This window comes from Megascapheus bottae, chromosome 7 (genome assembly GCF_031878675.1).
Source record: "Megascapheus bottae isolate mThoBot1 chromosome 7, mThoBot2.hap1, whole genome shotgun sequence".
Lineage (NCBI taxonomy): Eukaryota > Metazoa > Chordata > Mammalia > Rodentia > Geomyidae > Megascapheus > Megascapheus bottae.
This window is the reverse complement of record NC_143515.1, coordinates 1,111,974-1,127,832: the sequence shown is the minus strand read 5'-3', so window position 1 is coordinate 1,127,832 and position 15,859 is coordinate 1,111,974. Positions and strand designations below refer to the sequence as shown.

The 15,859-nt window shown below is 40.3% G+C and overlaps 1 protein-coding gene across 9 annotated transcripts in view; it reads left to right on the top strand.

The window, feature by feature from the left end:
- Lims1 (LIM zinc finger domain containing 1) overlaps nucleotides 1-15,859 on the top strand; it is a 122,618-nt gene that overhangs the window by 95,429 nt on the left and 11,330 nt on the right. For all 9 annotated transcript variants that reach the window (XM_090336276.1, XM_090336274.1, XM_090336273.1 and 6 more), the window contains 5 exons: nucleotides 8,892-8,958; nucleotides 10,374-10,494; nucleotides 10,777-10,926; nucleotides 13,514-13,664; nucleotides 15,580-15,672. In XM_090336276.1, coding sequence (XP_090192402.1) covers nucleotides 8,892-8,958; nucleotides 10,374-10,494; nucleotides 10,777-10,926; nucleotides 13,514-13,664; nucleotides 15,580-15,672 — 582 coding nt within the window. The remainder of the gene's footprint in view (nucleotides 1-8,891; nucleotides 8,959-10,373; nucleotides 10,495-10,776; nucleotides 10,927-13,513; nucleotides 13,665-15,579; nucleotides 15,673-15,859) is intronic.

Below are 15,859 nucleotides of genomic sequence, written 5' to 3'. Positions count from 1 at the left end.
TGAGTGATCCATTGCATAGCTTTCCAGTCATGCAAAAAGCTTTCATGCACTTATTTTATAAATATATGTATAAAATGAAGCTTGGCACTGGTGGCTCACACCTGTAATCCTAGATATGAGGACTGCTGCTCAAAGCTAGCCCAGGCAGGAAGAGTCCATGAGACTAATTTCCAGTTAACCACTAGAAAACCAGAAGTTGCTCAAAGTGGTAGGGTACTAGCCTTAAGCAAAAAGAACTCAGGAACAATGCCCAGGGCCCAGGTTTAATCCCCATGACATACATACATACATACATACATACATACATACATACATACATACATACTAGAATGTTGAAAATGAGTATCAGGAATAACACTAGGTTTAGCCTTTCCAGGTACTTTGAGTCTTTTCTATACATGTCCTTTTTAATCCTCTAGTGTTACCACATGGTCTATACTTCCTAACATATTCAATATTTCACATTATTGTGACTTTTTCTTATACTAACCATACATTTTGGCGATAGTCTAGAGAGGCTTGTAAAAATTGTGTAAATGAAGGTGAAAGTGTTACACTGTATGTTAGAGAGAGGTCAGTTTAGTGATTTGTTTTGTTTACTTGCTGCTTACATGTGTGTATGTTTGTGTGTGAGTGTGTGTATGTGTGTGTGTCTTTCTATAGGGTTATATATGTATGTAGGCTTATGTTACAACCAAAGGCAGATGCTGTTTGGGGGTTTTGTTTTGTTTTGTTTTTTTGTTTGTTTCATTTTGTTTTTTGGCTAGCAGATATTTAGATGTCCCCATCTTACAAGCCATGCCTGAGAAAGAAAAGGTAGTTCAGAAATGCCATTTGTAAGGTAACTGTTTACCACCCAGGCAGCATTTTCCCATGGAAATGATCCTGGGAATGCAGTTCCTGGGCTAGTTAACTATTCAAGAGTACATGAGACATGGGAGCTAGCATGTGTGTTAGAGATATATCTCAAGAAAGTAGATTTGAAAGTTCATTCAGGGAATGCAGTCGTATTCAGTAGTCCCCACTGTGTCCCAGAAACATACACTTCCCATTATAAAAGCCTCAGCAGCAGATAAGGATGCCAAATACTTTTCTTCCAGTTCTTCCTAACTTTCTAAGACTTGAGACATCTTTTATTAAGGATAATTGCCTTAGAGATTGATGTGGGAAACCACAGTCATGGAGTGGCACCGGAGTAGAACAAGCTAATATCCAACTGCAGGAAGAGGAAGAAGGACAGAAGACTTCCCAAGGTGTACATTTTGGCATGGGCTGGAATTGGTGAAGAGGAAGAAAAGGAAACTCCTACAGGCTGGGAGAAAAGAGATTGCTGCTATTAGTTGCTGTTATTCAGCTTGGGGAAACTGACCTGAGGACCTGTTTGGCTGTGGCAAAAGGCACTCAGCCACAGTAATAATGTCCTGGAAGGAGATGAAACTCTTTTTATTTAAGATATTAAAATGAATTAAGGGAGGTGCAGATAGAAATACAGATTTTATTACTTACATACACCCAGAGGGCACCTGAACACAGGCCAAGGTGTGCCGTCAGCAGAAGAGAAGGCCAGGTATTATCCAAGTAGGACTCCAGTGGGGGATTTTAATTGTATGACCTCAAACCCACCATGTAGCCCAAGCTCTCCTTAAACTTGCAGTCCTCCTACCTCCAAGTGCTGGGATTACTACCATGCCTGGCCAAGTAAGCATATGTATTTACACAGTCCATACAGGGTGTGAGAGTTAACAGCCCACTCGGATGCATCTGCCTGACCCACAGGAGGAGGTTTCCAGGGAGCAGTGTGTAGGCAGATACCTGCATCATCACACTGAGAAACAGGTCTGAAAGAACTGGACACTGTGTCTAAGGTGACTGAGGTTTACTTCTGGTATAAATCTAGCTTATATCCACAGCTCATACTGAGATCATGTGAAATCACAAGACCTCACTGCAGAACCTACAATACATGGAAAGGTCCTACAAATACAGCACCAGCAGGAACATGACTCTTCTTTTCCTCCTGGAGCCCTGAATGGTTGAAATGTCCATGATAAGAAGATAGATTTGTGGGCCGGGAATTTGGCCTAGTGGTAGAGTACTTGCCTAGCATGCATGCATGCACAAAGAAAGAAAAGAAAAGAAAAGAAAGATTTGTGCCAAGCTTACGCCTGTAATCCTGGCTCCTCAGGAGGCTGAGATCTGAGGATCACAGCCCTGGCACTAAAGAATGCGAGATTCTTATCTCCAAGTAATCAGAAAACAGGAAGTGGAGCTGTGGCTCAAAGGGTAGGGTGGTAGCCTTGAGCTGAAGAGCTCAAGGACAGTGACCAGGCCCAGAGTTCAAACCCCATGACCCCCCCCCCCCCCCCCGCACACAAAAGTAAATTTGTAATCTGAAAAGTTTTGGACCCTGCTTTGGTCTCTGCTACCCAATATGGTCTTTTCAAAGGTAAATATTACTAGAGACATGATAGTTAAGCAAAGGCCTCAAGATGGAACCTCAAGAGCTCAGAGAAGAGACAGGCACTTTCTGCCCAGCTGCTTTCTTAATTCCTTGCCTGTTGTTCCCTAAGAGAGCACCCTGGACCTCTACCTCCTCCCTCTTCACCTCTCTGCTTTGCTGTCCTCTTGCCTGCCACTTTGGAATGAAAGCTGACGTTATACTGCTATCTTTATTAGCCAGAATGGCTGTCTCCTACACACCTCCTTTTGCATGTGGTCCTGTCAGCTACAAGGCCACTTGTGTTGGGTCAGAAGGAAAGGTTCAGAAATGGCCTTGAGTGGAGCAGAATAAATCATGACTCATACTTGTCATCCTGCCTACTCCTTACTCCCCTTCACTTCTAGACTATAAATACCTCCCCAGTATTACTCCAGAGATGTTATAAATCCCAGGCTTGGGCTATTAATGAGCTTTTGCTACTTTAAGCTTTCTGGGGTCTAAAGAAGATTGCTATTTTAGGTATAATATTTACTATTTAAGCTTCTTATCCGGACAAGGGATTTGAAAACCTGCAAGTGGAAAATAAGAATTTTAGTTTTGATTACATGATATTAGAGAAAAAGCTACCTAGAGCTTCAAGCATTTTGAGTTATGTTCAATAATAAAATATTTATCAGAAGTGGAAGTTTAAATTATCTAATTTGGTACTGTTTGAAGCATAAGTTACATGCATCTGTCTTTGTATAGTGATACCAGCATAGCTGGCAAGATAGTTCAGGGGTAGGTCCCTTGCTTAGCATGCATTAGGCTCTAGGATTTATGTCCAGCACCACACACACACACACGCACGCACGCATGCACACACGCACGCACACACGCACACACAAAGCTGGGCACAGTGACTCCTGCCTGTAATCCTAACTATGTAAGAGGCTGAGATATGAGGATCAAGGTTCAAAGCCTGCCTGGGCACAAAAGGACCTGAGACTCTTTATCTCCAATTAACCTATAGAAAACAGGTGGGGGCTTGGCTTAAGGATATTCAGCTTTGAGCTGAACAGCTCAGGGACCAGTGTCAAGGCCAATTTCAAGCCCTGTGACCCACAAGGGAAAAAAAAGGAAGGAAGGTGGGAAGAAAGGAAGGAAGGAATCTTTTTCCAGTCCTTATTTTTTCACCTGTCTAACTATGCAGACATATAATTGAGCCAGAGGTGGAGGCACATGCCTGCAATCCCAGCTCCTGAGAGGCTGAGATAGGAAGATAGGTGTAGTCAAGGCCAACATTAGCTACACAAAAAATACAACAAGGGCATATGAGCTCTGCACACTCACCTGCCTTGGAAAATGTGTCACTTTCAGAGTTAAACAGTCAAGACATTCTTCCTCTGTCCACAATGACAAGTCTGGAATGTGATTCTTATTTCCTATCCATTCACTGTGTCCTTATCTAGAGATAAGAGCATGGGTATTTCTGGCTCATCTGCAGTTTAAGAACGATAACCAACAGTTACCAGGATTATTACCCATATTGGCTTCTACTCTTTGTGACTTTTTTCCCCAAACATGAAACTAGAAAGCGTTGGTAAGATGGGAATCCCCCATTGAAAAATGTAAAGAAGTGTCTACTGATTCCTGAGCCCTGCAGCTTCTTTCACCATGTACTATTTAACAAAGACATTTATTATTACTTGATGTATTCCTGGTATTCCCAGCCTAATCCTGTCTGCTTCATTCCATGTGTCTTCTCTGAATCCATATAACACTTTGTATTTCTAGTATTCAGTTGATATAGTATGTGTCTAATAGGTGACTGGTATTTACAGTGCTTGGATGGCATAAACACAAAATAAAATGCTAATATATTAACTGAGAACTAAGTCAAATGTTTCCTAACTTAAACATTGTCAAACTGGATGTCAAAACCTTGTTACTTATTCAAGCTTTACCCTGTGTGTGTGGTACAAGTAAATGGAAGAAATGTAGTTTTTCTTTTTGTTTTTCTTTGCCAGTTCTGGGACTTGAACTCAGGGCCTGAGCTTTTCAAGGATAGCACTCTACCACCTGAGCCACAGCACCACTTCTGGCTTTTTCTGTGTATGTGGTACCCAGGGCTTCATGCATGCTAGTAAAACAAAGTATCACTAGGCCATGCTCCCAGCCCAAAAAGCATTCATTCATTCATTCATTCATTTATTGATTGATTGATTGATTTTGGTGAGTCCATAGGGCTTGGACTCTGTCCCTGAGCTCTTCAGCTCAAGGCTACCACCTTATCCCTTGAACCACAGCCCTACTTCCCATTTTATAGTGATTAATTGAAGATGAGTCCCACAGACCTTAGTGCCCAGACTAGCTTTGAACTGTGATTCTCAGTTCTCAGCCTCCTGAGTAGTTAGGATTATAGATGTGAACTAACTCACCCAGTCTAGAAAAGTATTCTTAGGAATATTTTTTTTATCCCCAGTCCTGGGGCTTGACCTCAGAGCCTAGGCACTGTCCTTGGGTTTTCTCAAAGCTAGCGCTCTACCACTTGAGCCACAGTACTACTGAGCTTTTCTGTGTATATTGTAGGAAGAATCAAACCTAGAGCTTGGTGCATGCTAACCAAGTACTCTACCACTAGGCCATGTTCCTGGCCCCCAAAATGTATTATTAAATGGAAGTTAGAAAATCCAGTTGTGAGTACAACCTCTACTCCCCCCCTTACCTCAATCAGGTTAGTCAGTTTTCTGAGTCTTGATGCGCTCCCAGTACCATGTGTTGAACACTGATTAAATATGTTGGTGAAGGCCATTCTGAGTTGTTGAATAAACTTGTTTTGTATTTGAATGTTTAAAAACGTATAAGAAAATTGAGATAGCAGTACAGTGATCATCATATAACTTACACATCTATTATAAACACACCACATTTATTTTCTTCCAAATTATTTGAAAGTAAATTTCAGACTTACAACATTGAATGAAGTTATTTTCACTTTGCTACAACTTTGGTGTTTACCTCTAAGTACTTGTGAAGATAGTTCCTGTTCAGACTCTCTGGTAGGGGCAATAAAGGAGTTACAATTATGAGATAGTTTTGTGGTACTGGCATTCCTAAATGTTTTGATACTAAGCGACATTATATTAGAGTCTAATATAGCTAATTGGGTTTTTATTTTTTTGATTGGGGGGGGGGGTTGTCAGTTGTGGGGCTTGAACTTGGCCTGGGTGCTATCCCTGAGCTCTTCAGCTCAAGGCTACCACTTGAGCCATGTTAAATGGATTAACTCATTAGAATTCTCATTACTTCTTCTACTACTACTATCATCATCATCATCATCTTCTTCTTCTTCTTCTTCTTCTTCTTCTTCTTCTTCTTCTTCTTCTTCTTCTTCTTCTTCTTTTCTTCCTCCTCCTCCTCTTCCTCCAATCCTGGGGCTTGAACTCGAGGCCTTAGTGCTTTCTCAAGACTAGAACTATACTACTTGAGCCACAGCATCACTTCCAGCTTTTTCTATGTATGTGGTGCCAGGGAATTGACCCGAGTCTTTGTGCATGCTAGGCAAGCACCCTACCACTAGGCTAAACTCCCGGCCCATAGAACTCATTTCTAAAAATGTACATTAAAAGGAAAATAACTTAGTTTTCCTTCGGTTGAATGTGGACTGGCTTAATGACCAAAGTGAGACCTTTACTCACCTTACTCTATTATATACTCCCTTAAACTGTAATGCTCTACCTCTCTGGAGAGCTATATGGATCACATTTTGTTCTGGTTCCAGGAATATGTTTTTTTTAGTAATTTTTAAAGTAATTTTGGTGAAATTATGGTTCCTGTAATCATTTCAGACAAAGCCAGTTACAGATATTATGTAAACTTATGAGTTATAAATTACTACTAATATTGAAGCTTTGTATTGTAGTTTGAGTCAAAGAAAAATATGCTTCATTGGATCTGTTTCTGTAACCGTTTTCAGTATCACCAGTTCTCCACCAGTGCATGTAGATTTTTTGTAAAGCCACCAAGTCAGCAGTGGTCAGGGAAGGCTGATAAATGCTATTTTTCAGAGAAATTCCCATTCAGTCACAGTCCTTGACACCAATTACAGTAGTTCAAAGTTCAGGCTCGATTATCTCCAGTGAAAGGAATATCTAAATTTTTCCCTTAAGCAAATGTATTTTGAAGTAAATCAGAACCAGTAGTCACAGAGTGAGGCAGTTCCAGAAATATTCCAAGCTGGGATGGACAGAGCCAAGAAGCAGGACTTAGATGAGGACCTGGTGTGCTGCCAGCTCAACTTGACAGTCACGGCTGGGTTCTCCTTTAAGTCTCAAATTTCTCTCCTTTTTTGGTTTTCCCAAAAGTATTCCTTTTTTTTTCCTATTACAAAATGGATTAACAAAGAACCACTGTCATGATTACTCACAAAGAATTTACTTCACAAAGAACATCTACTTTTGACTTTATATTGTATTATGACAGAATATTGAGTTATTACTCAATTTATTATCTTCTGCCAATAAATTAAAGATAGGATAGTGATTATGGTAGAGTTCATTAATGTGAATTTCAAATTGAAGTAGGACATTTTCTAGCAAAAAATAAATTCACTTTGGCTGGCTTGACAGCAAAAACTGATTTTTCCATTTATTTATTTATTTAGCCAGTCCTGGGCTTGAGCTCAGGGCCTGAGTGCTGTCCTTGGGTTTTTCCAGGGCTGGAACCCTGCCATTTGAGTACAGCACTACTTCCAGCTTTTTCTATGTATGTAGTACTGAGGAATTGAATTCAGGTCTTTGTGTATGCCAGGCAAGCACTCTACCACCAGGCCAAACTCCTGGCTCCAATTAAATTGTGTTGGATGTTCACAAAATTGCACAAACCAAATCAATAGCCATAACATGAAATTCCATTGACAAATGATACATTATTAAAAGGGAATCTTAATAATCAAACAGTATATGAGTTTTTTGACATATGAATTGTAAGAGCTCAAAGATACAAGGAGAAACTTTATTGTTAGAATTTATTTGTGTGAAAATTTATCCTATCTTTAAAACAGGCCTTCTGTGACCCAGCTACTTGGGAAGCAGTAATTAGGAGAATCACAGCTCAAGGGCAGCCTGGGCAAAAAGTTAGTGAAACGCTGTCAGCCAGGGAACCAACATGGAGGCTCATGTCTGTCTTCCCATCTATGTGGGAGATACAGCTAACAGGCTAATCTATGGAAAAAAGTGAGACCCTGTCTAAAATATAACTTAAGCAAAAAGAATCAAGATATGACTCGAGGAGGCCCTGAGTTCAAATCCAAGTACACCCCCACCTCCAAAGAAAAATAAATAACCTAGGTTTAAGTTGCACCTGGATTCTCCTCCTAGTATGTCATACTTACCATGAGTCCAGGAGTCTTTTCTTGGCAAGAAAAGATAGATATGTTTATATTTTTATTTGTTTTTGTTCTGTTATTTGTTGTGGCCACTCTGAAATCTGAACGCAGGGATTTATCCTTGTTAGGCAGGCAGTTTACAACTTGAACCATAACTCTGGCCCATTTTACTTTAGTGAAAGATAAAATCTCACTTTTTTGCTCAGACCAGCCTTAAGCCATGGTCACCCAACCTACACTCCCACGTAGCTGGAATTATTGGTATGAACCACTATGCCACTTTGTTCTTTGAGACTGAGTATTGCTAACTTTTTTTTTTTTTTTTTTGCCAAGACTGAGTACAGTCTATCTTACTCTTCCAAAGTAGCTGGGATTGAAGAATTACAGCCACTACACCTAGCTGCTTTGCTTGTATTGGAAATTTTTTTTGTGGGGGGGAAGTATGTGTATGGGGGGGTCAAAGGGAGCTTGGTTTATTTATTTGATTCTGTTTTGGAGACAAGGTCTCATTTTACCTAATCTTGAAAACTTGAGATCTGTCAAGTAGCTGGGATAACAAGTACATGTTGACTACATGCAGCTGTTGTGTTGCGTGCATGCTGTGTGTGTGTGTGTGTGTGTGTGTGTGTGTGTGTGTATTTTGGTCACAAAATATTAATATTAAAAATAAAAATATACTAAAATGTGCCCTTTGTAAATGTTTAAGCTGATGAGAGAAACAGATGAGAAATGTTTAAGCTGTGAAAAACTTAGATAGTGACCTAAAATAATATGGGATGAGGATTGTATACATATATTATCTGGGCTGAAGGGTCTGTAGCTTTTACCAGCTGCTTACCTGTACGTGTAGGTGAACCAGCACATGGAGGGGCAAACCAGCAGACTCTGGGGGCATAATGTTCATTCATTACGATTTCAGCTTGTTCAGTTTATTCTTACTATATCAACATGGCAGTGTATGGAAGGTCATACAAATACCCACTTTTAGAACTTATTATAAGCTCTTAGGGCAGAATTCTTAGTTTTCTGTAAATAATACCCCTGCTGGTTGCTTCCTATCTTAAGTCAAGTCTTTTTCTTCAGTTTGAAGGAAGGAAGTACTGTGAACATGACTTTCAGATGCTTTTTGCTCCTTGCTGCCATCAGTGTGGTAAGTTTTACACTGAATGTAGACTGAAAAGTTAACTTTCACAGTTACCTAAGGCATTTAGCACTGTTTGGATATTTGCCAGACAAACACGCTACCACTTGAGCCATGTCCCAGGCTTCATTTAGCACTACTGAAAATCTAATTGTAGGGGCCAGGAGTTTGGCCTAGTGGTAGAGTTCTTGCTTCGCATGCAGAAACACCTAGGTTTGATTCCTGGGTACCACATGCATAACAAAAAGCCAGAAGTGGTGCTGAGGCCCAAGTGGTAGAGCTTTAGCCTTGAGAAAGTCCAAGGACAGCACTTAAGCCCTGAGCTTTAAGCCCAGGACTGACCAAAAAAAAAAAAAAATCCAATGGCAAAAATGGTTTTTGGTGCTCATTACAAATATCTATTGTAGAATTACTACATTTGTCCTCTTCCCTATTACTAACAAACAATACCAAACTATCAAAGTATCAAGTCCTGGACAGAAATGACTTTAGAGACAGGAGAGTGAAGGTTTTTTAGGAACACTTCTGTGATTGGTCTAGAGTGCTCTAGTCCTCTGTAAATGACCTTTGCTTGTTTTGTGGGCTGGCCAGAGAAAAGACAAGGAAGACCTCAGTGGAGAGGGTCAAGATGCTTTCAGCCTACATGACTTGCTTATACTAGAGCACTTACTAGAGGAATACTAGGAAACCAAATTAGAATGTTGTAAAAGTTTAGTGAAGGATTATTTTAAAAAGTGTACTCGGGGCCGGGAGTTTGGCCTAGTGGTAGAGTGCTTGCCTAGCATGCACAAAGACTCAGGTTCAATTCTTCAGTACCCCACATACATAGCAAAAAGCCAGAAGTGGTGCTGAGACTCAAGTGGTAGAATGCTAGCCTTGAGAAAGTCTAAGGACAGTGCTCAGGCCCTGAGCCCAAGCCCAGGACTGGCAAAACAAGTGTACTGAAGGTGTAGCCCAGAGGCAGAGCATATGCTTAACATGCCTGAGGCCCTGGGTTCAATCCCTAGTATCAAAAAAAAAAAAGACTGATTGTGTATAGAGAATCCCTTCTTGAATACTTGTTTGTTAAACATGACATTTGAAATATGATATAAAAATCAATGTTAATAAAATCTTTTTTAAAAAAACCTAAAAAAAGAAAGTGTTATAGATTTTAATTGCCTGTTAGCAGTCCCCAAAAGAGCTCACAGACTATTACAAGGAAAGCTAGATTTCTGTGGTAAAATAGCCCGAAATGAAAACAGAACAACAACAACAAAAAAAGGATTCAGATGAAATAAAGGCTTTTTTTTAATAGTCCTTACTTTGCTGTAGCTCTTTATCAAGAAAGATTTAGATGTTCTTTTCTCTTGATTTCCCCCCCTTATTTGGTTTTAGCAAATACGTTGCCAACAGGACATCCTTTGTATATTTCTTTCCCGCAGGTGAATTCATCATTGGTCGAGTTATCAAAGCCATGAACAACAGTTGGCATCCTGAGTGCTTCCGCTGTGACCTCTGCCAAGAAGTGCTGGCAGACATCGGGTTTGTCAAGAATGCTGGCAGGTAGGAGGAGTTGGCCATCTGTGCTGGGTGTGGGGTGATTGAAGCAATAACATTTACAAGGTCACACATATTTTCCCCTCAGACCCTACCACACACCCAGTGCCCTGAGAAATAACCACAGTTTTGTGTAACTAGCTGGGCTACTTCATGCCTCCTGTGTTGCCAGCAGAGACACAGCAGAGGTGAAGCTCCATAGACATCAGAGATATGAACAGCATATTTTTTTTCTGATTATTAGAAAGTACTTAAGATTTTCCATTTCCATTTGGACCCTATCTTTAGACATCTATGTCGGCCCTGTCATAATCGTGAGAAAGCCAGAGGCCTTGGGAAATATATCTGCCAGAAATGCCACGCGATCATTGAAGAGCAACCTCTCATCTTCAAGAACGACCCCTACCACCCAGACCACTTCAACTGTGCCAACTGCGGGTATTACACTTCATCTCTCGTTAAACAGTGGAATTAAAATGAAAGATTCCATTACTCTATACTTTGGTTACGCCATCAATCTAAGTTGGTTTTCTCCAACTTTTAATGTGGGAAATTTTAGACCTATAGAAGGCTTAGAGGGGGAAAAAAAAAAAAAATATATATATATATATATATATATATACACAGACATGTGTATAATGAGTATTGTATGGTCTGCCTTTAGTTTCACCGCTAACATTTTGTTCATTTGAGTGTATATAGCATGCTCTTTCTCTTTGCAGGTTGTATGTTTTTGTATACATATGCACCTAGTTTTACTATCTTCGTCACTGAGCAATTTAAAAGCAACTTGTAGACATTGTGACTCTGTATACATCCTTGAAAATGAAGCATTTTTTCTTGTAGAACTATGTTCTCAATGTATATAAGGAAATTAGCTACTTTTATATCAGTTACTCAGCCCATATTAATTAATTCTATATGTTCTGAAAACTTACTATTTTACATTATTTATACATGGGTAAATTCCATTGTTACATTTCTATACATACTAACACAGTTTTGATAATTGGTAATGTCTTGAATTATGCTAAATTATTTTTGTTTAATTTTATTTAATTACATCTAAATCAGTTTTTATCTCCAAAAGACTTGTTAGGCTCTGAAGTTTCTGATTTCATTTCTTTTCTTTTCTATCACTCTCCCTTTTTCCTGCCTCAGTTGCCCAAGTGCTGGAATGATAGGTGTGTACTACCATATCTTGGTTTGTTGTTGTTGTTGTTGTTGTTTTTGTTCTTTTGAAAAGACCCATTATGTTGCTCACCCTTGGCCTTGACCTGTATACAGAATTCAGGTGCATTGTCCCTGTCCCCAACTGCCTGGAACTATAAGTGTGAGCTATTTAGTCTGGTTTTTGGCATAAAATTTTAGTGGAAGATGATTTGTTACATTAGTGAATATGAATTTATATGCTACATTGTATTAGAAAGGAAGGAAAAACAATAGATTAAGGATAAAGAATACAATTTTCTCTTTAAAATTCACCTTACCTTTTTTTTTTTCCTTACTGGTTATTGGGGTATGAACTCAAGGGCTTGTACTTGCTAGGCTGGCTCTCTACCATTTGAGCCATATCCCTAACCCTGGTTCTATGCTAGTTAATTGGAGATGGAGTGAATTTTCCTATCTGGACTTACTTTCAACCATGTAACTCCAAATCTTAGCTTCCTCAGTAGTTAAGAGTTATAGGCAAGAGAAACCAGTGCCTTTTTTATGATCGAATTATTATTTTGTGTGAATCTAGTTTACAAATCGAAAAGGCTCTTCAATAAACCACAGAAAAACCTGGCAGTGGATGTGTGGCTCAAGTACCAGACTCTGGTGAAAAGCTAATCAACAGTCCATAATCCTGAGATCATCCAGTACCACACATAAAAATAATTCTGAGCTCACGCCTGTAATGCTAGCTACTCAGGAGGCTGAGATCTGAGGATCACTATTCAAAGCCTGCCCAGGCACTAAAGTCCATGAGACTCTTACCTCCAATTTACCATCAGAAAACCAGATGTGGTGCTATGGTTCAAGGAATAGGGCAAGTAGCCTTGAGCTGAAGAGCTCAGGGACAGTGCCCAGGCCCAGAGACCCATGAACGAGCAAAAGAAAAGAAAATAATTCTGAGCACTTTGTTGTTTCTATTCTACTAACCTAAAATTATAGTAAGGTAACTTCTTATTCACTATCCTTTCTACTACCCCTCTAGTATAAGAAATAGAATCTAAGACCATGAACAAACTGGCAAGTGCTGTACCATTGAACGATTATTACTATCCCATGTTAGGTTCTTAATTGCTTGTTACAACTTCAATAATTGTTAGTAAATGAAGTTGGTGTCCAGTTTCTTTATGTTTGGGAAGTTGGTAACAGTCCTTAGCAGGGTCAGTTTTCTTTGCTTCTTTGCTTGTTTGGGGCTTTTTCAGATAAAATCTCCCTGTGTTGTCCAGGCTGTTCTGAAGTTCACATATGTTTTGCCTCAGTCTTCCAGTAATGGGGGTTGGAGATGTGTACCAGCACACATAACTCAGCACTGTGATTTAATTCATTAATTATTTCCCAGTTCCAGGGCTTGAACTCAGAGCCTGGGCGCACTGTCCTGAGTCTGTTTGTGCTTAAAGCTAGTGCCCTATCACTTGAGCCACAGTGCCATTTCTGGCCTTTTGTGAGTAGTTTTTTTGGAGATAAGAATCTCATGGACATTGTTACCTGTTCTGGCTTTGAACTTCAATCCTTAGATCTCAGCCTCCTGAGTAGCTAGAATTATAGCCACCACCTGGCCAGCAGTGTGATTTTTTTTTTTAAGGAAGACAAATAGACTGAAATGTAATTGATAATATGAGATGGAAATGATAAATGTTGTACCTTAATATTACCATTGTGATAGCACTCTGGAACCTATTCAAGCTGTTAGTTCAGGCTACTCTGATTACCTCTAATGGTGACAAAGCAGTGAGTAGGGATTATTATAACAGTATCTTTTTAAAGTCTTCTAAAGAACAGCTTATTTAGCTGGTATTGTGCTTGCTGACAGGAAGGAGCTGACTGCTGATGCCCGAGAGCTGAAAGGAGAGTTGTACTGCTTGCCCTGCCATGACAAAATGGGAGTTCCCATCTGTGGAGCCTGCCGGCGACCCATTGAGGGACGTGTGGTAAATGCCATGGGTAAGCAGTGGCATGTGGAGGTAAGTACTACGTAGCACGAAGAGCTCCTAGCACTTTGAATTTCCGTGGTTTGTATGTGTACAAGTAGAATATTCTGAAAATAAAATGTGGACATTTTAGAAAACACTTTACATCTTAGTAAATTAATCGAGACAGTACAATGCTGGACATGCATCCTGTTCTTAAATCCTTCCTGCGTTGGGTATGGTTCATCTAATTGAAGCTACTCAAAACAGAGACAGCAGGCTATGGCTCAAAGCCAGCCTGTGAGCAGAGGGATATAAAGTGTAATGAGACCCTGTCTCAATAAATAAGCTGGGTATACTGTTTCATTTCTGTAATCTGAGCTATGTGGGGATCAGAGCTCAAAGGATTGAAGCCTTAAGGATGGCCCGAGCAAAAAGCAGAAGATTCCATCTAGGGGGAAAAAAAAAGTCAAATAAAATCTAAGGGTATTGGGCCGGGAGTTTGGCCTAGTGGTTAAAGTGCTTGCCTAGCATGCATGAAGACCCGGGTTCAATTCCTCAGTACCACATACATAGAAAAAAGACGGAAGTGGTGCTGAGGCTCAAGTGGTAGAGCTCTAGCCTTGAGAAAACCCAAGGACAGTGCTCAGGCCCTGAGCTCAAGCCCAGGACTGGCAAAAAAAAAAAAATCTAAGGGTATTTCTCAAGTGGTAGAGTGCTTGTCTAAAAAAAACATAAAGCCTTGGGGATGGGAGTTTGGCCTAGTGGTAGAATGTTCACCTAGCATGCACAAAGACTTGGGTTTAATTCCTCGGTGCCACATACACAGAAAAAGCCGAAAGTGGTGCTGTGGCTCAGTGGCAGAGCCTTGAGAAAGCCCAAGGAGAGCACTTGGACCCTGAGTTCAAGCCCCAGGACTGGCAAAAAAAAAAAAGAAAGAAAGGAAAAGAAAAGAAACAGGGCTCAGTGGCTCACACCTGTAATCCTAGCTACTCAAGGGACTGAGATCTGAGGATCAAGGTTCAGAGGTTCAAAGCCAGCCCGGGCACAAAAGGACCTGAGACTTTTATCTCTAAATAACCACTAGAAAACAGGAGGTGGGGCTTGGCTCCATGTAGGGCCTAGCCTTGAGCTGAAGAGCTCTGGGACAGCACCCAGAACAAGCTCAAGCCCCATGATACACACACACACACACACACACACACAAAGAAATCAAATAATAAAAAGTATGCCAGATGTGGTGGTTCACGCCTATAATCCTAGCTACTCAGGAGACTGAGATCTAATGATCAATCTTCAAAGCCAGCCCAGGCACTAAAACCCATGAGACTCATTTCCAATTAACCACCAGAAAACAGGAAGTGGCACCTTGGCTCAAGGGGTAGGACAGTAGCCTTGAGCTAAAGAGCTTGGGGACAATGCCCAGGCCCAGAGTTCAAGTCCCACCACCACCAACAAAAAAAGTGTAAGGCCTCTAAGTTCAACACTAATAACACACACCCACACCACACACAATCTTTAAATAGTTCTGTCAGGGTCCATACCCAGCAACAGGAACTATTAGTTTTAGTTATAGATACCATTAAGATGTTTATCTCACCTTTCAAGTAGATTGTTGGAATAGGCTGATTAACATAACCATCAAAGAAACTTGAATTAAGATAATATAAATAACAGCAACAATGGCTCACAACCTGTTATCCCAGTTCCTGGGGAGGGTGAGGTCTGAGGATCCTGGTTCAAAGACAGCTTGGATAAGAATGTCTTTGAGGCTATTTGTCTCTAATTACCTCTAGAAAACTGGAAGTAATTGTGACTCAAAGTGTTAGAGTGCTAGCCTTGAGTGGAAAAAGCTCAGGGACAGCACCCAGGCCCTGAGTTCAAGCACCATGAGTGACAAAAAAAAAAAAAAGATAAATATTGTGGTGTTAATCAATAAAAATGACCTGGGTTGATTTTTTTTCCTTAGCATTTTGTTTGTGCCAAGTGTGAAAAACCATTTCTTGGACATCGCCATTATGAGAGGAAGGGCCTGGCTTATTGTGAAACCCACTACAATCAGGTATTGATACTACTAAGTCTTATGGATGAATTAATGGTCTTCAGCATTTTAGCTACAAGAAAAACTTTTGGAGGGGCCAGGAGGTTGGCCTAAGGGTAGAGTGCTTGCCTAGCATGCATGAAGACCCAGTTTCGATTCCTCAGTACCACATACATAGGAAAAAAAGCTGAAAGTGGTGCAGTGACTC